The sequence below is a fragment of the Phacochoerus africanus genome, chromosome 5 (genome assembly GCF_016906955.1).
Source record: "Phacochoerus africanus isolate WHEZ1 chromosome 5, ROS_Pafr_v1, whole genome shotgun sequence".
In the NCBI taxonomy this organism is placed as follows: Eukaryota; Metazoa; Chordata; class Mammalia; order Artiodactyla; family Suidae; genus Phacochoerus; species Phacochoerus africanus.
Genome location: NC_062548.1, coordinates 111,675,820 through 111,703,622, shown reverse-complemented (window position 1 = coordinate 111,703,622; position 27,803 = coordinate 111,675,820). Strand labels below are relative to the sequence as shown.

Here is a 27,803-nt window from a genome sequence, read left to right as displayed (position 1 = left end):
AATTATTAGGTCACTAGATTAGAGACTAAATGTTTGCTTGGAAATCTGAAAGAACTGTATGATTCCTTTTTTTTGGCCATGGTATGGCAGAGGTTTCCAGGCCACGAATCCCTTGAGCCACAGCAGTGACAAAGCTGAATCCTTGAGCTACTGAGCCACCAGGAAACTCCTGGAAATGACTGTATAGTTCTTGAGAAAAATTTCTCATTTAGAAATACTATAGTCTGTAAAATGTATTTTATTTTCTATCACAGTCTATGCCAATTGGAAAGTCACTCCATTAAAAAATAAAGTTTAAATATAATGAAATGATATCCTTGGTATAATTCCATCTTCTACTAAATCTTCATAGAGCAGTTGAATCATTTGGTTCATTTCTATCTTTTTCATTAGCACCTTAGAAATGGTAATGAATAGTGAAATAACCTTTGGCTCAGTAAGATGACCTAATTATTTAAAGCAATAAATATATCAGTAGAGAGCAGTGAATTGAGGCGCAATAATTACTGCTACAGAAAGCATTTGGTAGATTGCTGTGGTTGAGTTTCTTCCATTCAGTGTTTCTGGTGATTCATGGTTTCTGTGGCTGTATTTGTTCTGTGCAGGGGCAAGAGCATTCAAATATAATCCCATCTCACCTACCTGTCTCCCAAGAAACTCTGCTGGTAAAACTCTGAACTGCTATAGGATTATAGGGCAACATTTGCAATATTCCCACGTAGCAGAATGAAGGGTTCCATAAGCCGCTCAGCTTGTTATAAGCAGTAGCAGCTACCACCTTTTAAGATTCCAAAGATAGCAGTGTGAAATGGAGACTGTCTGTGATCAGATGTCTTGGTATCCTGAGATCTATCATTTCAGTTGTAGGGGCTTCTTGTGTTACTAATGTGTGATTGGTGTTACACCACAGTGATTTATCATTTTGCTTAACAGTCTATTTGGTGTTGTGCACTTCCAATAAAAGATAATGTAAAACTTTTTTAATGGTAATTATTTCATTGTTTAAATTAATGGCAAATTCACAGCATATAAAATGGGAAGTTTACTTGTCCCTCTTGGTAATAGTATGTGAAAATTATGGGTAGATGAATGTGGTCTGAGCTCTGAAACAACCTGAACTAAAGTTTTGTGGTTGTTCTTAGTTTTTATAAATACCTATGAGAGCTTGATGGGAAAGCAGTTGGCTTGTTGTTTTGAGTTTGTCCATATTTGCCAATAGAACTGAAAAGTAAACATGCTTGATCTCTTTGATTTTCTCTTTTTTTTTCCTTTTTAAATTCTATTGGAATATAGTTGACTTACAGTGTTGTGTTAGTTTCAGGTTTATAGTTCTTTGGTTTTCTTAGAAATTCGTGGAAAATTGTTAATAGAAGATAATGAAATTGGTATGTCCTGAGCACTGACTTTAATTAGAACTTTTTTTTTTTTTGTCTTTTTATCTGTTGTTGTTGTTGTTGTTGCTATTTCTTGGGCCGCTCCCGCGGCATATGGAGATTCCCAGGCTAGGGGTTGAATCGGAGCTGTAGCCACCGGCCCACGCCAGAGCCACAGCAACACAGGATCCGAGCCGCGTCTGCAACCTACACCACAGCTCATGGCAACGCCGGATCGTTAACCCACCGAGCAAGAGCAGGGACCAAACCCGCAACCTCATGGTTCCTAGTCGGATTCGTTAACCACTGCGCCACGACGGGAACTCCTAATTAGAACTTTTGACTCAAGAGTATAGTAATTTGAGGATTAAAAAATTGAATCAGATGTAGTTTTAAGATTACACACATACACACACACTTTGGTAAAATGTACATTGTATGTAATCCGTTATTTCTGATGGACAGGTATTATCTGAGCTAGTATGTTGTTGAGATATAAATCTCTCTGCCTGCTTTTTAAAGAGACTTAAAATCTTTCTAGGTGGAGTTCCCGTCGTGGCGCAGTGGTTAACGAATCCGACTAGGAACCATGAGGTTGCGGGTTCGGTCCCTGCCCTTGCTCATTGGGTAACGATCCGGCATTGCCGTGAGCTGTGGTGTAGGTTGCAGACGCGGCTCAGATCCCGCGTTGCTGTGGCTCTGGCGTGGGCCGGTGGCTACAGCTCCGATTCGACCCCTATCCTGGGAATCTCCATATGCCGCGGAAGCGGCCCAAAGAAATAGCAAAAAGACAAAATAAATAAATATCCTGTGAACACTAAAGTGGCCCAAAGAAATAGCAAAAAAAAAAAAAAAATCTTTCTAGGGTAGAAGGACCCTTTTCTCCCAAGAAAGTGTGAAATGAGTCATACAGAAAGATTACTCTCTATTGGGGTGATAGGAGGAACTTAAAGTGGTGGAGCTTTAAGGATTCCTGTTGGATTTGTAGTGGATATAATGAGCCAGACTACCTCTACCTCTGTGGCACAGGATACAGTATATTTAGTAATTAGTAATTTCAAGATAACTGAATTCCTTCCTTAAAATATACTCTTAGATTTTACCAGCCTCAGTTGTAGCTGGGTAACATTTGGCTTTTTTCATAATATAAATAGTCCTCAAGACCTATTGTGTCTTCTCGATTTGGAATTCTTCATTCTGGATAATTCCTAGTCATTAATATTTCCTCTTAGGATATATTTTTCCAGGTATCTTTATTATTTTTCTGAAACTACCTAATTAGTATTTAGTAATTGTACTTACCTAATTAGTAGCTCATCTTTTTCACATTCTTTTTGTTATTTTTAAATTATAGCACAAAATTGGTTTATGGTCAGTTATTACCATTTGAAACAACTAAACGCAGAACTTTTGTCAAAAATATCTAAGCACGTATCTCCTCACCCCAATTTCCAAACATGACTTCAAGCATTTTTAAGGGTGATTACCAGCTTACATTTCATATATAAAATAACATTATAAATGCCTAGATACTTCAAGTGGAAGTGCAATATAGTTTCAGAAAGGGAAAATTACTTTTCCTTACTGTCAAATGCATCTTTAATTTTTGTAGTTAAGATTATCAAAAATTTACAACTGCTATAGATGTGCGGATTTTCAGTTCACATACAGCCTAATAATGTGTTAGCGTGGTTTGTAATTGTATCTTTTTTTTTTTTACTGTCTGCTAACAGTAGAGTAAGGATAAAGCTGGGTGCCACGAGAGGCTGACAATTTCTTTTTTTTAGGGTTGTACCCGCGGCACACGGAGATTCCCAGGCTAGGAGTCAGGTCCGAGCTACAGCTACTGGCTTACACCATAGCCACAGCAACACCAGATCCAGGTTGCATCTGTGGCCTACATCACATCTTATGGCAACACCAGATTCCCCAACCCACTGGACAAGGTCAGGGACCGAATCTGCAACCTCACGCTTCCCAGTTAGATTCATTTCCTCTGCACCATGACAGGAACTCCGAGGCTAACAATTTCTTGGCCACCTTAATGAAGACCAGAAGAGGAGCTATTGCCGTATTAGTCTTGATTCCTAGATTATGAATTGTAATAGTTTTCGTGTATGTCAAAGAGTCCTTAAGAGCCCCTCCCAAACAAGGGGGAAAAAGAACCAAACATAAAACAAAAGTGAAATGCATATTTGTGTGAAAACATGTACATACACACATATTTATATATCTTTTCTATTTGGTTTTAGGGTAACTTTACTGGATTCAGCAATAGAATAGTCATTAGGATTCTACTCCTAGAAGCTTGTGCTTGATTTTTTTAGCTTCTTCTCACCTTTTTCCTCTATTTTTTTTCCTTTAATCTGCCCAAACTGTCCCTGGTCACACCTATTCATTCTTCAAATACCTACAAATTTTATTACAAATTTTTTTTCAGACAATTCATATCTTATTTCAGGCAAATATTTAATGATTTAAGATGATTTATTATTAGCATTGTTATTGGTTAGGGCTCAAACTACTTATATATCATTTAAGCTAGTTCTGTTAATTTTGAATGCTTATATTTGAGATACGAGACAGTGGTTGCAGCATTGTACTTTTTTTTCAGTCTCGTGTATAATTTTGAAATTTTTATTTTGTCTTTTAAGTGATGATTTACTGGAGGATTCAGACAGTGAAGAGCATTCCAGATCAGATTCTGTGACAGGTATGTAAAAATTGTTAGATAGTCTATTTTTAAAAATTTTATTGGAACATAGTTGATATACAATGTTGTATTAGTCAAGTGTGCAGCTAAGTGAATCAGTTATACATACAAATATATCCGTTCTTTTTTGCCAAACTATTGAGTAGGTTTTCCGGTACTATAAAGTAGCTTCTTGCTAATCATCTGTATTACACAGTAGTGTGTCTATGTTATTCTCATCATCCCACTTCCTCTCTACACCTGATGGTTTTAACTGTGTTAATCTTAAGATTGGTTTTGAAATCTGTGAGTTTGTTTCTCTTTTATAAATAAATTCTTTGGTATCATTTTTAAATTTCCACAAATTAGTGATCTCATATGACACTTGTCTTTCTCTGACTTACTGCACTTAGGATGATAATCTCTAGGTCCATTCATGTTGCTGCAAATGGCATTATTTCATTCTTTTTCTTTCTTTCTTTTTTTTGGCTTTTTAGGGCTGCACCTGAGGCATATGGAAGCTCCCAGGTTAGGGGTCCAATCGGAGCTGTAGCCAGTGGCCTACACCACGGCCACAGCCATGCCAGATCCACGCTGCACCTGTGACCTACACCACAGCTCACGGCAATGCCAGATCCTTAACCCACTGAGCAAGGCCAGGGATTGAACCTGCGTCCTCATGGATACTAGTCAGATTCGTTTCCACTGAGCCACAATGGAAACTCCTATTTCATTCCTTTTTAATATTTCACTGTGTATATGTACCACATCTTCTTTATCCAGTCTTCTGTTAATGGACATTTAGGTTGCTTCCATGTTTTGGCTATTGTAAATAGTGCTATGATGAACATTGGGACATTGGCGTGCATATATCTTATTTATTTATTTATTTTTTACATATATATTTTTGAATTATGGTTTTCTCTTTGTATATCCCAGGAGTGGGATTGTTGGATCATGTAGTATTTCAGTACTTTTTTCTTTTTTGGCTTCACCATGGCATATGGAAGTTCTTGGACCAGGGATCAAATCCAGGCCGGAGCTGTGACCTATGCCACAGTTGCAGCAATGCTGGATCCTTAACCCACTGCATCAGGCTGGGGATCAAACCCATGCTTCCACAGAGACAAGCCAGGTCATTAACCCATGCGCCGCAGCAGAACCTCATAGTGGTTGCACCAGTTTACATTCCCACCAACAGCATAGGAAGGTTCCTTTTTCTCCATACTCCATGTTTGTAGACTTTTTGAGGTAATCTATTTTTTATATCCTTGCATTTAGATAGTTTCTAGGTAAAGTGAAATACCATTTAATTCTATATTTCTTACCATCTATAATGGAAAAAATAAAAATGAAAAAATAATTCCGTATTTCTTAATGCATACTCTAAATATTCACTAGCACATGCAGAAAACTCAAATATTGTGTATCAGAGATCTTGAATTAGTAGTATGAGCATAGAGTTTCATACTTAAATTCTATCTGTTTGAGCCAAAGGAATTAAAATGAGTTTTATTAAATTTTTGTCACATATTTCAGGGAATTGATATGAAAGTGTTCCACGTTTCACTTTATTTGTATAATGTATTATGTTGTTAAATAAAAGTAGCATTTAAATTAGTAGTTAACAATAGTTTTTCTTTTCTTTTTTGATCAGCCCCAGGCCATATGGAGTTCCTGGGCAAGGGATCACATCTGATCCACAGCTATGACAATGCTTTATCCTTAACCCACTGTGCTAGGCGGAGGATTGAACCTGTCCTCTAGTGCTGCAGAAAGGCCATGATCTCGTTGTGCCACAGTGGGAACTCAAATAATTTAACAATTATTAATTAATGGTTTTTTTATTCTCCAAAGAAAACAAGTGAACACAGAATAAGTTTAATTGATTGATTGATTGATTGATTGATTGATTTTTGGCCACACCCAAGGCATGAGGAAGTTCCTGAGCTGGGGATCAAACCTGCGCCGTAGTAGCAACCCGAGTCCATAACAGTGATGCCAAATCCTTAACCTGCTGTGCCACCAGGGAATTTCAAAAATAAATTTTAAAATGTGAAATGCCACCTGTTCATTAACTTATGAAATACTAAGGCAAAAGAGTATGCTTTGTGTTTTAATGTGGTTATAATAGGCAGTGCATCTCAAAATAGTTCTACTGTTTCAGAATTCGAATCCTGACCCTGCCACTATTTTTGAGAAATGATCGTTACTAAATTCTGGGTGCTCTCAAATGTCTTATGTCATGAAATAAGGACATATATGATTTATTAAATCTCTTTAGAGGAGACTTAGTTTTGTATCATACAGTAGTCAAAAGTCATCTCAAAGGTCAGTATAGAGTAGCAAGTGCTCCAAATTCTCATTTGTTGTAAAATCTTTTTTAAAGCCACCAAAGAGAATACTGGTCTGATTTTGAGTTAACCCTCACTTGTTTTTAAGGTAGTTCTTAGCAGTGAAAAAGTCATCAAAAATGTAGAAAAGTGCCCCGAATAATGTATGAATGTGTAATTAGTTGTAGGAAAAGCAATTAATTGCATTTAACAAAATTTAGTATGATGAAGGTGTATTCTTTTCCCACTATCAGTTTGCAAAAGAAAGAACTACTGTAGCTTTTTTTTTTTTTTGGTCTTTTTTCTAGGGCCGCTCCTGCGGCATATGGAGTTTCCTAGGCTAGGGATCTAATCGGAGCTGTAGCTGCCGGCCTTCGCCAGAGCTACGGCCAGAGCCACAGCAACTTGGGATCCGAGCCGGGTCTGCGACCCACACCACAGCTTACAGCAACGCTGGATCCTTAACCCACTGAGTGAGGCCAGGGATCGAACCCGCAACCTCATGGTTCCTAGTCGGATTAGTTAACTACTGCACCACGACGGGAACTCCTACTGTTGCATTTTTAAAAATCTGATGTATAGTATAGTACACTGGCTGGTCATCCGGAGACCTTGTTAAAGAGCTTGAACTCCTTTACGGAATAACTCTTTGGTCTTGTCAAGTCACTTAACTCTCTGGGATTCAGTTTTTCCTTTGCAAAGTGAAGTATTTGAACTAAATGTATCCTTTTCTGCTCTCAAATTTTTTGATTCTAACTTACCTTTCCTTCTGTGCTGTAGTTTTAGCTCTTTCCTCTGGGTATAAGGATCCTCAAGAGGTGTTTTTGTAATTATGGTACTTATATATTGATTTGTTTCCTTATCCCTTTTCTACCTTTATCTTTTTCATCTATGCCTGTTTGATCTTTCACACTTCCTTCAGATTCTGTAGTCCAGTATACTTCACTTCTCAGGACCTAGAAAATTAGTATATGTGTTTTTGTTGACTCTTTCTATGATACCTCGTTCAGGGTTGGTAGTGTGTTTGTGTCTGTGTTTTTTTTGTTGTTGTTGTTGTTTTTTTAGTCATTTTAGTGCTGCACCTGTGGCACATAGAAATTCCCAGGCTAGGGGCTGAATTTGTACCATGGCTGCCAGCCTAGGCCACATCAACACCAGATCGAAGCCGTGTCTGTGACCTACAGCACAGCTCATAGCAACATCAGATCCTTAACCCACTGAGTGAGGCCAGGGATTGAACTGCCATCTTCATGCTCATGGGTACTAGTTGGGTTCATTACTGCTGAGCCATTATGGGAAATCCTGGGTATGGTGTTTTTATGTAGTATTAAAAGATAGCTATGGTCAGAGAAAAAAATCCTTGCTGTTTAGAATTTTTAATTGCCTCATTTGTGGATTTATATGTAGTTAATTCATTCATAGCAAAATATGTATTTTCTAAGCTAATTCTTTTATATTGAGACATTATTTGTGAATATATGGAGGCTTCTGATATTAATGGGAGATGTGTTTTCTTCCTAAGTATGTAAAATAAGTCATAGATGTTATTTCAGAACTTATATTTATTGACTTCCTGTTAAATTGAATGATATGGTCTGAAGAATTATACAATATATTTCTTAATTTCAGAAATATGAGTCGAGAGTTAGAGACTTATCTCTTTTAGTTGAAGGTTATGACTTTTGAAAAGTATCTATATGATGTCAGAGGGAAGAGTTTGCTGTTTGGTCCATATATCAGAATTAAGGATACGTAACTTCATGTGAAGAATGGGAAGAATGTTTGGCAAAAGATTGAAGAAGGGTTCTTTTTTTTTTGTCTTTTTGCCATTTCTTGGGCCACTCCGGCGGCATATGGAAGTTCCCAGGCTAGGGGTCGAATCGGGGCTGTAGCCACCGGCCTATCCAGAGCCACAGCAGTGTGGGATCTGAGCCACGTCTGCGACCTACACCACAGCTCACGGCAATGCCGGATCGTTAACCCACTGAGCAAGGGCAGGGATCGAACCCGCAACCTCATGGTTCCTAGTTGGATTCATTAACCACTGTGCCACGACGGGAACTCTTTGAAGCAGGGTTCTGATTGAAGGTTGAAGGTTTTAGAAACGTGCCTAAATTAAACTTTTGGAAGTTTGGCTCTCAGAACTGTGGTTGAATTACTTAAGCAAAATAGAGAGGGGTTTCCCAAAATGATTATCTGCAGACTGTTATACTGCAGGTTGTTAGTAGGTATGTCCTGTCAAAATTTATTTTGTGGTCCAATAGGTTTGAGACGTTTTGAGACTTATAATAATAAGATAATAGGTTCCTTACTGCAGTATTTGATAGTTGTGGAGTTCCCATTGTGGCTCAGCGGTAATGAACCTAAGTAGTATCCACAGGGATGCAGATTTGATCCCTGGCCTCGCTCAGTGGGTTAAAGGATCCGGCATTGCCATGAACTGTGGTGTGGGTAGCAGACGTGGCTCAGATCCCGAGTTGCTGTGGCTGTGGCATAGTCTGGCAGCTGCAGCTCCAATTTGACCCCATCTGGGAACTTACATATGCCTCAAATGGAGGCCCTAAACAAACAAACAAACAAACAAACAAAATTTGACAGTCGTCTTTGTACTTTGTCAGTCCTCTGAGAAAAATGTACGGTATATACTATATCCTACTATGGAGAAGGAAGAAGCAGAGTAGTTATGCCACTTGTTATATTTTCCTCTTCAATGAATAATCTCAACTAACATGTCATTTACTTGGAGTATTATATTATTATTATTATTATTATTATTATTATTATTTGGTCTTTTGTCTTTTTTTAGGGCCGCTTCCGCTGCATATGGAGGTTCCCAGGCTAGGGGTCTAATTGGAGCTGTAGACTCCAGCCTACACCAGAGCCACAGCAACGCAGGATCTGAGCTGCGTCTGCGACCTATACCACAGCTCACGGCAACGCCGGATCCTTAACCCACTGAACAAGGCCAGGAATCGAACCCGCAGCCTCATGGTTCCTAGTTGGATTTGTTTCTGCTGCGCCGTGACTGGAACTCTTTACTTGGAGTATTATCTTAAATGTGTATATGTAATTAATGGTTAATTTGTCTCATTTTAATATGAATGTAGACTAAAATAGCTCTTTCTTGGAAATTTCTTACCGTAACTTAAAAAAAAAAAATCAGTTAAGTTTCAGTTTAGTTCAATAAGTTAGCATCCTCAAAATTTTTTACAATGTATTATTACTTGTTATAAAAATCTGTGTCGACTTTCAACTTCATATCTAAATGAGTAAATTCATAGAGTAAATGTTTATAAATATTGCATGAAAATATGAAGACTGCACAAGAATACAGTCAAATGAGTGGTTAGGTATACAGCTTCATCAGTATAATTAAATTGTTAAGTTTACAACTAAGTTTTCTTCTGCTTAGCTCAAAATGAATTTAGTTTTAGATGATAATAGTGACATTATGTGAAGTGAGAAGATTATCTTCAGAAAATGAAAGTGTAAGTAATGCTGTCCATGAACAGTTTTAAGATCCTGTTAATGAAATGGTTAATGAATATGGTATAAACTGCGCCTTCAAAATATCTTAAGTATTCATGTTCCATGAATCTCTGGTGCTCATTCCTCTTCTTGGGTAACTTTCAAACTTTCATGCAATCACTTTGAGTTATTTTATACTTACTTCCTTATTCTTCTTCTTTTTAATCTAAAATTGTAAATCCAATTCCAGTGTTTTTGATCTTTCCATAAGTGAGGTAGAGTAATCTTCACATTATTGTTGCTGATAGTGTTGTTGCCTCATAGTTTGTACTATTGAGAAAAAACAGATGGGCAAAACTTTCAGTTCAGTATCAAGAGATTATACCTGGTTTAGAGGTTGTCTGACATCTACTCCACGGTTTTATGTGGAGAAAAGAGATGGCATTTTTGGAGCATTGAGACATACTACATGTAAGGTGACAGCTTGGAGAGCGCAAGATGAACAAAAGTTCATTAAGGAGTAATATAATGTAGTTGACTTCACATGAAGCAAAAATTAGGAAATACAGAAAACATATTTCACCTAAAATGACAAATGTTGGGAACTTTTTCTTCATAGTTATTAGTTTTTCTGAGTTGAGGTTAGAATTAAATTGCATGCTGTATATAGCACTTAACTGATAATTAGCATGGTGGGGTGGGAGATAGGCAGTGAACTGAGGATTATAGTGATGTTTCATGGATAATCTGTAAAGTGCATAAAGGTCAAATGCATAGTGTTGAGTGTTTTTTTTTTTTTTTTGGTTTACAATTGCAGGGCAGAAATTTGTTATTTTCATGTTAATAATGTCTTCATTTTTTTTTTAATGACCCATGACATATGGAAGTTCCCAGGTCAGGAACTGAATCTGAGCTGCAGCTGTGACCTGTGCCACAGTTATGGCAATGCTACATCCTTCAACCCATTGCCAAAGATTGAACCTATACCTCTGTAGCAACCTGAGACACTGTAGTTAGATTCTGAACCCACTGTGCCACAGTGGGAACTCACAATAATACCTTCATCCTGTAACTCTTTTGTTCTTTTTGTTTGTTTACCGCTGTTTCTGAGTAGGTTCATCTCAGATTTGATTACATTTCCTTTAACAGGCCTTAAATTCTTCCACTGATGTAATTATAATGCACCAATTGGTTGAGTTAAAAAAAAATGAGAATATTGTATCAGATTTTGATTTACATTCATAAGTCCATTTCTAATGAATATTGTTCCTTTTCCAAGGGCATACATCACAGAAGGAAGCCATGGAAGTGAGTCTTGATATAACAGCACTCAGCATTCTCCAGCAGCCAGAAAAACTTCAGTGGGAGATTGTTGCAAATGTGCTTGAAGATACTGTTAAGGATCTTGAAGAACTTGGGGCAAATCCTTGTTTAACTAACACTAAGAGTGAAAAGACAAAGGAAAAGCACCAGGAACAACACAACATTCCCTTTCCATGTTTGTTAGCTGGAGGTTTGTTAACATATAAATCTCCTGCTACCTCACCCATTAGTAGTAATTCTCATAGGTCACTGGATGGTTTAGGCAGAACTCAGGGTGAAAGTATATCAGAACAAGGGTCAACTGACAATGAATCCTGCACTAATTCAGAATTAAATTCTCCTTTGGTAAGGAGGACTTTACCCATTTTGCTTCTTTATAGCATCAAGGAATCTGATGAGAAGGCAGGAAAAATCTTTTCACAGATGAACAATATAATGAGTAAGAGTTTGCATGATGATGGTTTTACAGTTCCACAGATTATTGAGATGGAGCTGGATAGTCAGGAGCAGTTGTTGTTGCAGGATCCTCCTGTGACTTACATTCAGCAATTTGCAGATGCAGCAGCCAACCTTACCTCTCCAGATTCTGAGAAGTGGAACTCTGTGTTTCCCAAGCCTGGGACTTTGGTTCAGTGCTTGAGGCTGCCAAAGTTTGCCGAGGAAGAGAATCTTTGCATAGACTCAATAACTCCTTGTGCTGATGGAATTCATTTGTTGGTAGGACTGCGGACGTGCCCTGTTGAATCCTTGAGTGCAATAAATCAAGTAGAGGCCTTGAATAATTTAAATAAATTAAACTCTGCACTATGTAGTCGACGGAAAGGTGAGCTGGAATCAAATCTTGCTGTAGTGAATGGTGCAAATATTAGTATAATCCAACATGAATCACCAGCAGATGTACAGACTCCTTTGATAATTCAGCCTGAGCAGAGGAATGTTAGTGGTGGATATTTAATACTTTATAAAATGAATTATGCCACTCGGATAGTGACTTTAGAAGAGGAGCCAATAAAAATCCAACATATCAAAGATCCCCAGGACACAATTACCTCGCTCATCTTGCTTCCACCAGATATATTGGATAATCGAGAGGATGACTGTGAGGAACCTGCTGAAGAAATGCAGCTAACCTCAAAGAATGGCATTGAGAAAGAAAAAAAGTCTGATATTTCTACTCTTGGACACCTGGTAATAACCACTCAGGGAGGATATGTAAAAATTTTAGATCTTTCAAACTTTGAAATTTTGGCCAAAGTGGAACCTCCGAAAAAGGAGGGCACTGAGGAACAGGACACATTTGTTTCTGTCATTTATTGCTCGGGCACAGACAGGCTGTGTGCATGCACCAAAGGTAAGCTATTGGTTTGTTTGGTTCTTCTACAAATCTTATAAAATTAGCTTATATGGCATTTGTTTATGTGCGTACCTACTATGAATTTTAGATCCATATAGATGGAGAGAATTTTTTTTTTAATGATGAAGTGGTAGATCCTTTTACTGTTTTAACTGTTGTTAGACCTTTTTTTCTACTACCCTAGGTAAGGATTCTAATTGTAAATAAGTTAGTAAGTCTCTCAGAAAGTATCTTCTCTGCTTTAACCTCAAGAAAATAGTTTTTCTGAGTCCTGACTGCGTCTGCTTAAACCTGTGGCCTTGGGCAAGTTACTTTAAACTCAATAAACTTTTGTTTCTTTATAAACTAGGACAAGACAGCCCATTTCTAGACTTGATAGAACTAAATGGAATAATGTATGTAAAGTTTCTGGTGCAAATACAAGTTGTTATTTCCTGCTGAAATAAAAAGATTTAGTAAATAGTTATTAGTTTTGCCAAATAAATTTTTGTTGTCTTATTTACTTCTAACCTTTTCCTGATAGCGAATCAGTTTTGCAACATTTGAATCCCCATATAGAGTAACAACTTTACTAAAGAATTACTGAAATTAATAGTCCTTTAAGCAGGAATTTAGGGTCAGGAGGTATTTGAATCCTGTGTAGCTATAACCAGTGCTTGGCAGAGGAATTGAATTTGGGAAGAGTTAGTTAGGTATCTCATTGTGGTTCTGGTAGGAATTAACCTGATTTTTTTCCTTTCTTTAAACATTTTTTAAAGAGTTTAGCCAAGAAGGATAATGGTGAATATAGTGGTGTGGATTGCCTTCTTTGAAACACATCTAGTGAAACAACAAGGGGTAAAAATCTTCAAATATCATCAAAATCCAACTATATTATTTTTAAAAATGAGCAATGGAGAATAACTTTAGGATAATGAAGCTTTCAGAAAAAAAACATTAAAATAATATGTGGTGTCAGGGATAGTTTGAGTTTATTGACCATGTATGTGCCAGTTCATTTCTATGAGAGTTTTACATGTGTTAATTTGTTTAGTCATCATACCAACTTTATGAGGTACTCTTCCCTCTATTTTATAGATAAGAAAACTGCGGGAAAGAGAGGTTAAGTAATTTCTTTAAGTCACAGAGCTCAAAAATGACAGTCAGTGTTCTAACCTGGGTGGTCTGCCATCAAAGTGTTTAAACCACATTAAACTGCCAGAGTATTAAAAAAAAAAAAAAAAAAAAGAAAGCAGGAGGCTCATACATTGAATTTTTGGGAATCTTTTAATCTGATTTAAAAATGAAAACAATTAAAAAAAATTTTTGTGAGGGTCACACTTGCAGCATATGGAAGTTCCTGGGCTAGGGATTGAGTCTGGTCTCCAGCTGCCTGCCACAGCCACAGCCACAGCAATGCTGGATCCGAGCTGCATCTACAAACTACACCACAGCTTGCAGCAATGTCAGATCCTTAATCCACTGAGCAGGGCCAGGGATTGAACCCGCATTCTCATGGACACTATGTCGGATTCTTAACCCACTGAGCCACAATGGGAATTCTGAAAATTTAATTTACCATAGACCATCTGCAATGGAGTTTGGTTTGGAACCTAAGTGACCTGGTCCCAGGGCACTCTTCGTAAGATACTAGTAGTTTCCAGACGTGGAATCAGTGTTTAATGATTTGGTTTATTTGACAAGGTATGCTTTTGGCAATTCAGAAGAGAAAGAGTATTTAAGCCATAAAGTAGAGTAATGTATTCATGGAGTTTGGACAATGAAAATTTTTAGCAAGTAGATGAATTGAAGGACAAAAAGCCTGAAAAATTAACCACTTTAAAAACTATTGCTCCAGTTCCCTAAAAATTGACTGATCAAGGTATGTTGGATAAGATTAATAACAATAAGGAATATAGAAAAGTTGATACTTTAAAATGTGTGTATAATGATAAAGTTGGTTTTTAAAAAGCAGTGCAGACTGTAAGTCAAATGGATTTGACTGGCTTATGAGTATGTTCAAATCGCATAAGATACTTGTTCTCATGGAGAAACATCGAATCTTTTCATAAAAATCTTCAATAAAGTATTAATAATATACTAAAAGCAGATTTAATGTAGCTGTCTTTGATTAAAATTTGGAGGTACAATACACCCACATACATACATACATAGACATATACATACATATGTGTGTGTGTGTGTGTGTGTGTGTCAAGGAAATAATGTCCCCTACTGCCCATCCCTGCACCAGCCTGCCATTCCAGAAATGTGGGCCACTTTTCTCATAGCAGGGATAGAGCTGAGGAATGGAGCATGGCAGCTGCTTTTTTCAGGCCACGCTTAGATCAGTAGCCTTCAACAAAGCACTTCTCTGATTGCTAAGTTCCAGAATTCTGAAATACTTGACTTCCAGTCACTCTTTCTAGTTTACTAGTGCTATAATGATGGAACTGATCTCTAAAGCTTCCTCCTTCATTATTTGGTGTGATGCCACTGGTCCTTGTGGTGTTGTTATTGTTATTTTAGGTTTTTTTTTTAAAATTATTGAGTTATTTTCTTAGTGGGTTATCATGATCTACTTCAGAATAATACTAACTTAATTCTAGTAAAATACAGAAACTTTGATCTTTCTGTCCCCCAGCTTTATGCACCTATTGTTTTATGTGTTATGTTTAGCTGAATTATAAATCCAACCAAAAGGTATTATTTTATTTACTCTTTATCTTTTAAAAAAGTTAAGAAGGAAATGAGAAATATTATGTTTACCTTCTTACCATTTCTGGCCCTCTGTTTTTTTCTTGTCAATTTAGTGTTGCTTTCTTTCATCTCAGCTTCCTTTAGGACTTGCGGTGAGACAGGTCTGCTAGCAGAAAACTCTCAGTTTTTTGTTTATCTGAAAATGTCTCTATGTCATATTCATTTTTGAAGAATGGTACTGTATGTAAAGTTATTGATTGACTGTACCTACACATGTCATTCTCTTGCCTTCTGGCTTTGATAGTTTCTGATAAGGCTGCCATTAACAGTTTGCATTGTAGTACCCATGTCTGTGGATGAGTTATTTTTAACTTGGTGCTTTGAGGATTTTCTCATTGACTTTGACTTTTAACAGTGTGCCTGTAAAGTGTGTGCCTCTGGATCTCCTTGTATTTATCCTACTTGAGGTTCATTGAACTGATTTGATTTGTAATGTAATTTTTTTTCATAAAACTTGGGGAGCTTTTGATTATTATTCTTTTTTTTTTTTGTCTTTTTGTATTTCTTGGGCCGCTCCCATGGCATATGGAGGTTCCCAGGCTAAGGGTCGAATTGGAACTGCAGCCTCCGGCCTATGCCAGAGCCACAGCAACGTGGGATCCAAGCCGCGTCTATGACCTATACCACAGCTCATGGCAATGCCAGATCCTTAACCCACTGAGCAAGACCAGGGATCGAACCCGCAACCTCATGGTTCCTAGTCACATTCATTAACCACTGACCCATGACAGGAACTCCAATTATTATTCAAAAAATATTTTTTGTATGCTTTTCTCTTTTTCTGAATTACCATTACATGTATGCACTTACACTTAATCTCTCTCATAGGATTTTGACGTACTTTTAATTTTCAAAATCTTTTCTTTATGTTACTCATATTGGTTAATTTCTGTTGATTTATTATTATCATTTGGTGAAGGAACGTGCAGCATTTATTGAAAGGTGCCAAGCGAGGAGTCTATTATTATTACTTTTTAATGAGAACTCAAGGATTTACTCTTAACTTTGATATATAATGTGCAGCTATTGATCTGTTTTTATTTTGCTACTTCCTTCCATCTCAAATCTACACTGTCTTTTTAATGAACTTATTATTTTAGTTACTTTTCAACTCTAGGAATTCCTTTTGTTCTTTCAGAATAATTTCTATTTTTTTGTTGAGATTATTTTTGAGTCATTTCCCATTTTAATTCTCTATAGTTGTTTTCCTTTTATTCTATTATTTTTGGGTTTTTTTTTGGTCTTTTTAGGGCCGCACACACTTCATGTGGAAGTTCCCAGGCTAGGGGCTGAATTGGAGCTGCAGCTGTTGGCCTACGCCATAGCAACACCAGATCTGTGCTGCATCTGTGGCCTACACTGAAGCTCATGGCAATGCCAGATCCTTAACCCACTGAGCAAGGCCAAGGATTGAACCCACATCCTCATGGATACTAGTCAGGTTCATTACCACTGAGCCACAATGGCAATTTCCTATTCTATGAAATATTTGCAGTAGCTTCTTTGACATATTTGTCAGCTAAATCTAAATCTTGGACATAAGTGACTCTTCACATGTTTCAGATTTTTAATTTAATACTAGACATTTTACATAATATTGTAGAAATTCTGGATTCTGATCCCCACCCCCCCTCGCCCCTTTAGAGGTTTTTGGATTTGTTGTTTGGTAACCTACCTGGACTAAATCTTTGAAATCATTTTCTTTTGCAGTGAGTAGCCACTGATGACTCTTTCATTTTTTTTCCTTTCTGGTTTTTATTTTTAAGACTTGCTTCTTTGTTGTCTTTTTGTCCACCTAGTTTAGTATTCAGCCAAAGATTTTGATAATCGGTTGTGACCAAATAGCTTTACTGGTTAGGTTGTGTTCCACTGTACCCCGGTTTTTATTTCCTCCCTCCCTTCCTTCCCCTCTCCCTTTTTTAAAAATGGCTGCACCTGTGGCATATGGAAGTTCCCAGGCTAGAGCTTGAGTAGGAGCTGCCACTGAGGTTTGTGCCACAGTCACAGCAATGCTGGATCCGTGCTATATCTGCCATCTAGTCTACAATTATGGCAATGCTGAGTCCTTAATCTACCGATCAAGGCTAGAGACTGAACCCACATCCTCACAGAGATAACACTGGGTCCTTAACCCACTGAGCCACAATGGGAACTCTATTGCTTTATTTTTTATTTTCTTTTTTGCCTTTTCAGGTCTTTTCTTCATAGTAATGGGGGCTTGGTTCACTGGGAACTTGTTGATGACTTGGGCCCAATCTGATCTTTTGCTGCACGTATGTATGTGCAAGCTCTGATCAGTATGGGATATGAGGAAGGTTTAATAAGCCCCCTTTGTTTCTCTCACTTCTTGTAAGTCTGTGTTAAATTCCTGGTTATTTCTAGTGTCTTGCTTGCCCAGACAGAATCACGATTTCAGTTAGCAGTGTTGATATGCCTTCTTTACACCACTGAGCTACTTTAAGCAGACCAGCCTTCCAAATCAGTGAGCCCCCTGTGGGTGGCATTAGTAACAAGTACACTGGCTTTCGGGGCTTGACCCACCTTGTTTAAATGACAGTTTTGTCTGGCATTATAGTTGCTTTTCAGGAATACGATTTATGTCTTCCTTATTCTGTCAAGCTGGAAACGAATCTCCAATTTTTCTTGTTAGAATATACTTTTATCCACTGATTTTTTTTTTTGGTTGGAAGAGAGTCTTAAACATTTGCTAAGCTTGCTTTCTGCTTTTTTCAGTGATAGAAATATGAAAAATAGAAATTTAAGTGGATTGCATTTCATTGTGAGTGCCTTTTCAAGAAAGAATCTTGTTCAGTTTGTTACCACTGTGATTAAGAGATTGGGCTGTGGATCCCAATAGAGCTAGTGCATCAGTTTTCTCATCTGTATAGAGGCCAAAATAATATTCTCTACTTTAAGTTTTTTTATGAAGAGTAAATGAATTAAGCATTTTAAATGGTGTCTTCCACATGTAAGTACTAGATAAATAACTATTTTCACATCTCTGTATGTATGTATGTATCTATATATATTTGCCATTTAATTTTCAGTTTGTAATTCTTTGACAATTTGATTTCTAAATTTTCTGAGAATTCATTTAGGTAGCTCTCTTTTTTGGTCTTTTGAGTGATATTAAAATAAATTAAGTTTCTTAACTAATTAATATGTCCTTGTATGTTTACGTGTTTTTCATGTACCTATTTTGATGGAATTTTGCTATACTATAGGTGGTGAGCTTCATTTTCTCCAAATTGGAGGAACTTGTGATGATATTGATGAAGCTGATATACTAGTGGATGGATCTCTTTCGAAAGGGATAGAACCATCTTCAGAAGGTTCCAAACCTTTATCAAATCCTTCAAGTCCTGGTATTTCAGGTAAGATGTTAGCTTTTTTAAGTGATTTTTTAAAAAATGAGAATTCTTGTGATGTTCATTGCTTTTGCTGAAGCTTTCTTATATAATTGTAAACATCATTTCATTTTTTATAGTCAAATCTTGGTTACTGTTGAGAGAGTTCATTTCCTTGTTGACATTGTTTTACCATTTGTTTTTGTCTATTATCATTTTTTTAGTAGTTGGAAAAAGTTGTAAACATTAAAATAAGGAATGGTTCTCAACCTGTGGTAGGTTGACCTGTACTGATGAAATTACCTAAGATGTAAAAACATTATTTTTGTCATTAAGGAGCTTTTGGTCTAGTTAGGGAGGAACAAAACATGAAAGAGGGATGAATTCATTAAGTATAAAGTGAGTTGAATGGCTAATATGACTAAAATTACCACTATCAAAAAACCAAAAAATGTTCTCTCCCTGGGGTGATATTATTCAGATTCTCATTGCCCCATTGTGAACCTTTAGATAGGCTTGCTTTTGTTTGTCGTTTTTGCTTTTTTTCCCCCATCCATGTTCTGTACTGTGCTTCAGAACTTGTTTTTCAAAAGAAATGATATCGTGTTACTCCTGCTTAAAAAAATCTATACTTGCTCTGTGGACTCTAGTGTTATTCTGAGTCTCCAGTTACAGTACTCTTTTCATGACTTCCTAATTATATAATTCAGTTTCATGTGCTTCACATGTTACCCTAAGCTCTTTTCCCCTACCCTTTAAGTTATAGTCCTTTTGTACTTCCACTGTACTTTTTACTCCTAGCACTTAACACATTTTACCCCCCAAACTTAGCATTTAAAAGAAATTTAATGAATCAAGCATAAGTAATACATAAAATTGGTATTCTTCATGGATTAAAACAGGCCAAAAAATCATAAAAAGGGCAAGCTTTTAGTAATTACTAATATGTCTTAATTTTAGTGATAACTAGTATAATAGATGGGAGTCTTCATTACGTTATGTCAGTGTTTCTCATTCTCATGTTGACGTAAAGTCCATACAGATAATATTTAGTAAAGATGAACCAGATTATAAAGAAGTGAATAATATAAAGAACATTGATATGTTGTTAATATTTATAGACATTTAATACCGTTTCAGTCAGACTTTTAAAAAAAACTCTAAGCTTTGAGAAGAATATGATTTGAAGTATACTTTTAATAATTTTATAGAACTCTGTAAATTTTCCTTATAAAAATATTCTAAACATGGAGTTGCCGTTGTAGCTCAGCAGTGACAAACCTGACTAGTATCCATGAGGTCACTGACAGGTTCAATCCCTGGCCTTGCTCAGTGGGTAAGGATCTAGTGTTGCTGCAAGCTGCGGTGTAGATTGGAGACACAGCTTAGATCTGGCCTTGTTGTGGCTGTGGTGGAGGCTGGCAGCTGCCATTCCAATTCGACCTCTAGCTTGGGAACTTCCTATACCCTGGGTGCAGCCCTAAAAAGAGAAAAAAAAGAAAGAAAGAAAAACAAAGAAAAGAAAATATTCTAAACTTATCAGATTTCATATTTTAGTCTTTTACAGTTTGTTTTGGTAACTGGAATAAGAACAACACTTTTTCAGCTTTGTCTTATGTTAGGCATCTCACGCAGAAGTGAATACATATATTCACAGAAACAAACATCTCTCTGAATCAGGTTGTACTCTTATAATACTGGTATGTATACAGGATATTCTTAACTACCACAGAAGTGGGAAAAAATACTGTTTAAGCAACTCGGCATCTGAGCCTTGCCTGCAACCTACACCACAGCTCACAGCAATGCCGGATCCTTAACCCACTGAGCGAGGCCAGGGATTGAACCTGCGTCTTCATGGATGCTAGTCAGGTTTGTTAACCACTGAGCCACAACAGGAACTCCTATTTAAGCTTTTGATTTGTAAATACTTGTTTGCCATCAGTATAGCTTTGGCTTTTTAAAATTACTTTCCAGTAGAATAAAAAAGGGCAGATATTATGTGCTTGTTGATGTTTAGCATTTTGTTTTGAAATAACAAAGTGTAAAAAGTAATTATTGATCTAATATAAGATTGGTTTGCTTTTCTTCAGCACCACTGCTTTTGTTGCTGTTATTAATCTGGGGCTCAGTCAGGTTGAGTTTGGGTTTCTCCAATAATGATTACCCTTTCTATAATTTAAAATATTCAAGACGAGCATCCGCCATTGCCGTGAACTGTGGTGTAGTTGCACACATAGCTTGCATCTGGGGTTGCTATGGCTGTGGCATAGTCCGGCAGCTACAGCTCCAATTAGACCCCTAGCCTGGGAACCTCCATATGCGGTGGATGTGGCCCTAAAAAGACAAAAATAAAATAAAATAAAATAATATTCTCAAGATACATTTTTCTTATGCCTGTTATGTAGTCAGTGCTAGTTACTTTAGTATATAGTATCTGAGTCTGTGTTACTAAGTTTGAGGCTATTTGACAAATGATGTGATTAACTAGAGAAGAAACCTGGATTAAAACTCTTTTTTTTAAAAAAAACCTATTTTAAGTTCTACATTCTCTACTGTTAAGGAGTTGATTTATTGGTGGACCAGCCATTTACCCTTGACATCTTGACATCGCTAGTGGAGCTAACGCGCTTTGAGACTTTGACTCCACGGTTTTCAGCTACTGTTCCTCCATGCTGGGTAGAAGTTCAGCAAGAACAGCAGCAAAGGAGGCATCCTCAGCATTTGCATCAGCAACATCATGGGGATGCTGCTCAGCATACTAGAACTTGGAAACTACAGACTGACAGGTAAAACATTCTTCCAAAGTATTTAAGTCTGTCTTAATATATTTGTTAGAGGCAACATAGAATTACTATTTTTATGTTGCTTTTTTTCTTATTTTGTTGTTGTTGTTGTTGTTTTTGTTTTTTCAGGGCTGTACCCAAAGCATATGGAAGTTCCCAGGCTAGGGGTCCAATTGGAGCTACAGCTCCTGGCCTATGTCATAGCCACAGCAACGCGGGATCCAAGCCACCTTTGCGACCTGTACCACAGCTCACAGCAACGCCGGATCCCTAACCCACTGAGCAAGGCCAGGGGTCAAACCCGAGTCCTCATGGATACTAGTTGGGTTCGTTAATCGCTGAGTCACGACAGGAAATCCTTTTTCTCTTAATTTTTGCATATTAATACTTTTGTCCTTTCACTTGTCACCTTAATTTTATTTAAAGAATTTGAGGAATGTTTGATTAAACATTTCCATTTGTTTGTTTTTTTAGTTTTTATTGAAGTTGATTTATAGTGTTGTGTTAATTTCTGCTGTACAGCAAGGTGATTCAGATACATATAACTCATATATAATTATATATATATATATTTTATGTATATGTGTGTGTGTGTATTCTCTTTTTTCAGCTGTGCCTGCAGCATGCAGAATTCACAGGCCAGGGGTTGAACCTGAGCCACAGCAGTAACAACATGGAATCCTTAACTGCAAGGCCACCAGGGAACTCCTCTCTCTCTCTTTTTCTTTTAATTCTTTTCCATTATGGTTTATCATAGGACACTGAATATAGTTCTTTGTGCTCTGTGGTGGAACCTTGTTTATCTGCTCCGTGGGTAGTAGGCTATATCTGCTAACCACAACTTCCACCTCCATCTCTCTCCCAGCCCCCTTCCCCTTGACATCTGCAATTCTCTTCTTCTTATCTATGAGTCTATTTCTGTTTTGTTGGTAGGTTCACCTGTGTCACCGTAATTTTAGAAATTCCTGTACTTTTTTTAAGTTGTGGGATAAAATGCTGAGAGTAGTCCTTCATTACAGTTAATTTGTTAAATAAATTTGTGTATTGAGTGACCAAATATTTAAAGCTTATTTTTGGAGTTCCCATTGTGGCTCAGCGGGTTAAGGACCTGAGGTAGTCTCCATGAGGATGCAGATTCAATCCCTGGCCTGGCTCATTGGGTTAAGGATCTGGCATTGCCTCAAGTTGCAGCATAGGTTGCAGATGTGGCTCGGATCCAGTGTTGCTGTGGCTGTGGTGTAGGCCTGCAGTGCAGGTCTGATTCGACCTCTGGCCTGAAAGCTTCCATATGCTGCAGGTACAGCCATAAAAAGAATATTAAAAAAACGAAAAGCTTATTTTGTACAGGCACTTTTGAAGGCTAGTAATACAGTTCTCATGGAATTTACATTCTGGTGGAGATAGTAAGCGGCCGTCTACTATGTCATATGCTCATAAAAGCTCTGAAACAGTTAAAACAGTTTGATGATAGGGTAGTTTTGGCGTGTTGGGAAAGGAGAGAAAATATGTATGATATTTTTAATATAAGGGGCCTGAGAAAGACCTTGATGAAGACATTAATTTCAAGATAGTAGCAAGCACAGAGACCCTGAGGAGTATGTTTTATGAATTTTAGGAACAGCAAGAAGGCTGTTGTCTGAGGATGGTGAACATGAGGGAGAGTGGTAGGAGGTGAAATCAAAAGAAATAATTGTAGCCAGATCATGAACAGTGAGACGTTTATTTTTTATTATTATTAATTTTTTATTTTTAGGGCCGCAGGAGTGTTATATGGAAGTTCCCAGGCTAAGGCCAGCCTACACCACAGTCACAGCAATGCCAGATCTGAGCCGTGTCTGCGACCTACACCACAGCTCATGGCGAGGCTGGATCCTTAACCCATTGAGCAAGGCCAGGGATCAAACCCGCCTTCTCATGGATACTAATCAGATTTGTTTCCACTGTGCCACAGTGGGAACTGCGAGACTTTCTTTTTTCCTTTTGTCCTTTCTAGGGCTGTACCCGTAGCATATGGAGGTTCCCAGGCTAGGGATCTAATTGGAGCTGTTGCTGCTGGCCTACACCAGAGCCACAGCAAATGCCAGATCCCAGCCGTGTCTACGGCCTACACCACAGCTCACGGCAACTCCGGATCCTTAACCCATTGGGTGAGGCCAGAGATCAAACCTGCAACCTTATGGTTCCTAGTTGGATTGTTTCTGCTGCGCCACGATGGGAACTCCATTTTTTTTTTTTTTGGAAGTCCGAGACTTTTATGTTAAGTGAGATGGGAAGATGTTAGATGCTTTTGAATATTGAAGTCATGTGATGTAATTTATATATTAGAAGTGTACATTATGATTACTGTGTTGTTGCAGCTTATGAGTGGTTGTATTATGAGTGTGTGTTGGGGTGCAGTGATAGAAGCACAGATTCTAATTTGAATACTGTTATGATAATTCAGGTAATTATGGGAGTTCCCATTATGGCTCAGTGGTAATGAACCCGACTGGTGTGCATGAGGATGCAGGTTTGGTCCCTGTCCTTGCTCATTGGGTCAAGGATCCGTAGCCTTGCTGTGATCTGTGGTGTAGGCTATAGATGCGGCTTATATCTGGTGTTGTTGTGGCTGTGGCGTAGGCTGGTAGCTACAGCTCCAATTCAGCCCCTAGTCTGGGAACTTCCATATGCTGTGGGTGCAGCCCTAAAAAGACCAAAAAAAAAAAAAAAGAAATCAGCTGATTATGGTTATGGTGATGGTAACTGGGACCGTGGTGACAGTTGATGGAGGAAATGAAGAGAGTGGTCAGATAAAGTTCAGAGGTACAAGGAATTATATATACTGACACTGCACATCTTGTGTGAACAGTAGTAGGATGATTTTAATGTTTTGAATTCAGCTAATTAAAAATGGAATTTCTCTTTACTAATATTGTAGTTGACAATCAGGAAGTTTTACTTTATGATAAATTTGAAATATCTGGTAGGCATTTGGATATGAGTTTAGAATTTAGTGGAGTAGTGTTTTCAGCATATATATATGTGTGTAAAGTTTAAAATCATAGAAGGGACATATATAAGAAATATAGGAAGTTCTTATTTTCAAATACAAATTCCTCTGACCCTACTCTTAGATTTAAGGTGGAACCTATGAATCTGCACATAATTCTGATTCACAGTAGTCCAAACTTAGAGGAACAAGGGCTTTTGGAATGTACATGCAGGCATAGGTTCCTAGGGTGAGATTATTCATTGTCCTAAGTTTAATATTCCTCAATTGAACTGTTTCTCTTCTCTCTTGATACCATTGAGAAGCATTGTTTTGTTGGAGGCTGTAAAGCAGAGTGTGAGAGGTGATATTAGTGGTAAGATGGATTTGGCTGAAGAAAGATTTTCACTTTATTTATTATTTCCTCCCTTACTTGACAGCAACAGCTGGGATGAACATGTTTTTGAATTGGTTCTACCTAAAGCTTGTATGGTTGGACATGTGGATTTCAAATTTGTTTTGAACTCAAACATCACGAGTATTCCACAGATACAAGTGACACTGCTGAAAAATAAAGCTCCAGGCTTAGGGAAAGTCAATGGTAAGAATGGGTCGAAATTTACATTTGAAGATGTTACCTTGTAGCCGGTTTCATAAAAAAACCCCTAATTTTCAACTGGGCTATCTAAGTTTGATGTCCCTTCTTGCCCCCACAACCCTGTGTTCTTTTCCTGCTCTACTTTTTGTGGTTTTATTTAGAAAAGTTAATCCAGAGAACATTTAAAAGCTTTTCAGTAACTCATTGTTCAGAATTGTATAAACTTGAGTTGTTTAATTGTGCTTTTGGGAAATGCACTTAGTTCCTTTGTTAGTTTCACTTTTAGCATTATTAGACTTAGGCTTCTCTCTTCTTTAAGAGGAAACTTGACTGGGAAAAAGAGTTTGTTATGGAAGTCACATATTCTTTTAAGGTTGTTAGTAAAGCCCAGAATGTGACACCAGAAATACACCTATCTTTATTTATCTTTCTTACAAGTTCAAAATTTGATATGTTGAGTTATTAAAATAGATTGTACATATTTAGCATATTGGGAACTGAATGTTACTTCTCAGTGTTTTCTTCTTAATACATTAATTTAAAAGACTGGGGGAGTTCCTGGTTGTGGCTCAGTTGTAACAAACCCAACAAGTATACATGAGGATGAGGGTTCGATCCCTGACCTCGCTCAGTGGGTTAAGGATCCAGCCTTGCCGTGAGCTGTGGTGTAGGTCACAGATGCAGCTTGAATCCTCCGTTGCTGCAGCTGTGGTGTAGGCCAGCAACTGCAGCTCCATTTCGACCCCCTAGCCTGGGAACTTCCATATGCCACACTTGTGGCCCTTAAAAAAAAAAAAAAAACTGAAGATAATTTAAGGGTACAATGGCCACTTCACACCAGCAGCTAAAAACACTGAAACCTAAAAAGTTTCCTGTTTCACAAATATGTATGTATGTTTTTGTGTATATATGTGTGTATGTGTGTGTGTTCTTTTGAATCATGACAGATTCTGATTTAAGTGGAGTAGGACTTGGGTATTGGTATTCTTAAAACTGTGCAGGTGCTGTACTATGCAGTCTAGGGTAAGAATTCTTAGTTTATTTGCCAACAAATTATTTCTTCAAGTGATTATTTTTACTACCATTAAAAGAGAGAAACAATTCAATCTAATTTTTTTCCTCTTCTAACAACCATTTTATGGCATCTATGATATAAAATCACTGTAGTTCCCAGTTTAATAGAAAGTTTTAGAATTTCAGGCACAGAAATCATTGATATTAAGCAAAATTAAGCTTACTAATATTTTTATCCTCTAGAAACAGCAGTAGATAGGCAGATCACCTTTCCTTTGTCTCCAGCTCTTAACATTGAAGTGGAACAAAATGGGAAACCGTCCCTGATTGATTTGAATGAAGAATTGCAGCACATGGATGTAGAGGAATCACAGTGTGAGTTAAATTATAGAGCTGTTGTCCATGACAGTAAAAGGAGTAGTGATCCAAATGCATCATGTTGGGCAAAGATTTCCTTATGGCTTGCAAAAACATGGTTATAAGAACACAATTAAAAATAATCTGTAATTCTGCTTTGGCAGTATGCTTTAACTTTCAGCTCATCTTTGTGAACACAGCTGCACTAATACTTGCATTCTTGTTTTTTAATATCTTGGGATTGAAATCATGTCATGGTTTTATAATGTTTTTGAAAAATCAAGGTAAATAAATAGTTTGGGAATGGAAAACAGCATAATATATGAGATAATTGATTGTAGTTCCTTAGCATGATAATGAATTCTTATTTGGACACATTCTAAGTGTGGAATTTTGTGTGGTGCTGTTATATGTAAATGGGATGGAAATTTGTTTATTAGATATTATTTTATATTGCAAGCTAATTTAAAAGAGAAATGTGTATTTTCCTTTTTAGGTCTTAGATTATGTCCATTTTTAGAAGATCATAAAGAAGACATTCTCTGTGGGCCAGTGTGGCTTGCTAGTGGCCTTGATCTATCAGGGCATGCTGGGATGTTGACATTAACAAGTCCCAGACTTGTTAAAGGTGAGGTAACATATTTTACAAACATAAGATAAGTAATGCCACAATTGTAAGAGTAGATTTTTTAAGAAACACACAAAACAATTTGGTTTCAGAAAAGTAATATCCTGTTTTTGGAGGGACTTTTCATTAGTAATTCTATCAGTTTCCTTGTAGCTGAGGTCATTTCCTTTATAAATGACTTGTTATATAAAACATCAGATGGGTCTTTCTATAATTTGGAGATCTGAGTGCTTTTTGAGAAACGTATAAAGAAGATAAATTTAGGATGACTTAGCATGACATACAGAATTCCTCTGAATAATCAGACGTCACGTTCTGGGATGTTTGCCTTTTCTGTCATTTTCGAGTCCTCTGTCTTCAGTTTATTGTATATTGCTATAATATTTTAAGGGGGTTTTTATAGAGTGGTTTTGAAAGTATCAGTGGTAATGATTTGAGTGTCTCCAGCACAAATTATAATTAATGTATTTTTACATCATATGTATAAGATAGTAGATATTGCAGTAGTAGGACTTATTTCACCTTTGTATCTCAGGGGTGAGTAAAAAAAGCCAGCAAACCAGACACTTTGATCGTTAAAATAAATTTGGAAGTGGGTAGGGTGTGGAGATCCTTCCGCAAACCAAGAAAATACCTGACCCCCTAACATCTATTTTAATTTGTTTACATTCCCTTCCTAATGTTGGTCCCCCTTGTCACATTTACCTTTAATTGGAGATGTAGTATATAGTCAAGTTTTAATGTACTCCTTTGACTATGTCTTATTCATGAAATTTGATACCTGTGGTGTGTTAGCCCACATACTGGGATATAGCGGTGAGCA

General features: G+C 37.2%; 1 protein-coding gene across 12 annotated transcripts in view; it reads left to right on the top strand.

Annotated features, from left to right (window-relative positions):
• The window catches only part of BIRC6 (baculoviral IAP repeat containing 6), a 250,519-nt gene that overhangs the window by 59,220 nt on the left and 163,496 nt on the right, over window positions 1-27,803 (top strand). For 8 of the 12 annotated variants that reach the window (XR_007135165.1, XM_047782326.1, XM_047782324.1 and 5 more), the window contains exons 9-15: window positions 4,028-4,086; window positions 11,146-12,540; window positions 18,507-18,656; window positions 21,193-21,418; window positions 24,824-24,984; window positions 26,239-26,370; window positions 26,849-26,980. Coding sequence is in view for 11 of the 12 variants with exons in the window: in XM_047782326.1 (XP_047638282.1) it covers window positions 4,028-4,086; window positions 11,146-12,540; window positions 18,507-18,656; window positions 21,193-21,418; window positions 24,824-24,984; window positions 26,239-26,370; window positions 26,849-26,980 (2,255 nt within the window). In the remaining variant the exon portion in view is untranslated. The remainder of the gene's footprint in view (window positions 1-4,027; window positions 4,087-11,145; window positions 12,541-18,506; window positions 18,657-21,192; window positions 21,419-24,823; window positions 24,985-26,238; window positions 26,371-26,848; window positions 26,981-27,803) is intronic. The other 4 variants (XM_047782321.1, XM_047782320.1, XM_047782319.1 and 1 more) reach the window with 2 other exon arrangements.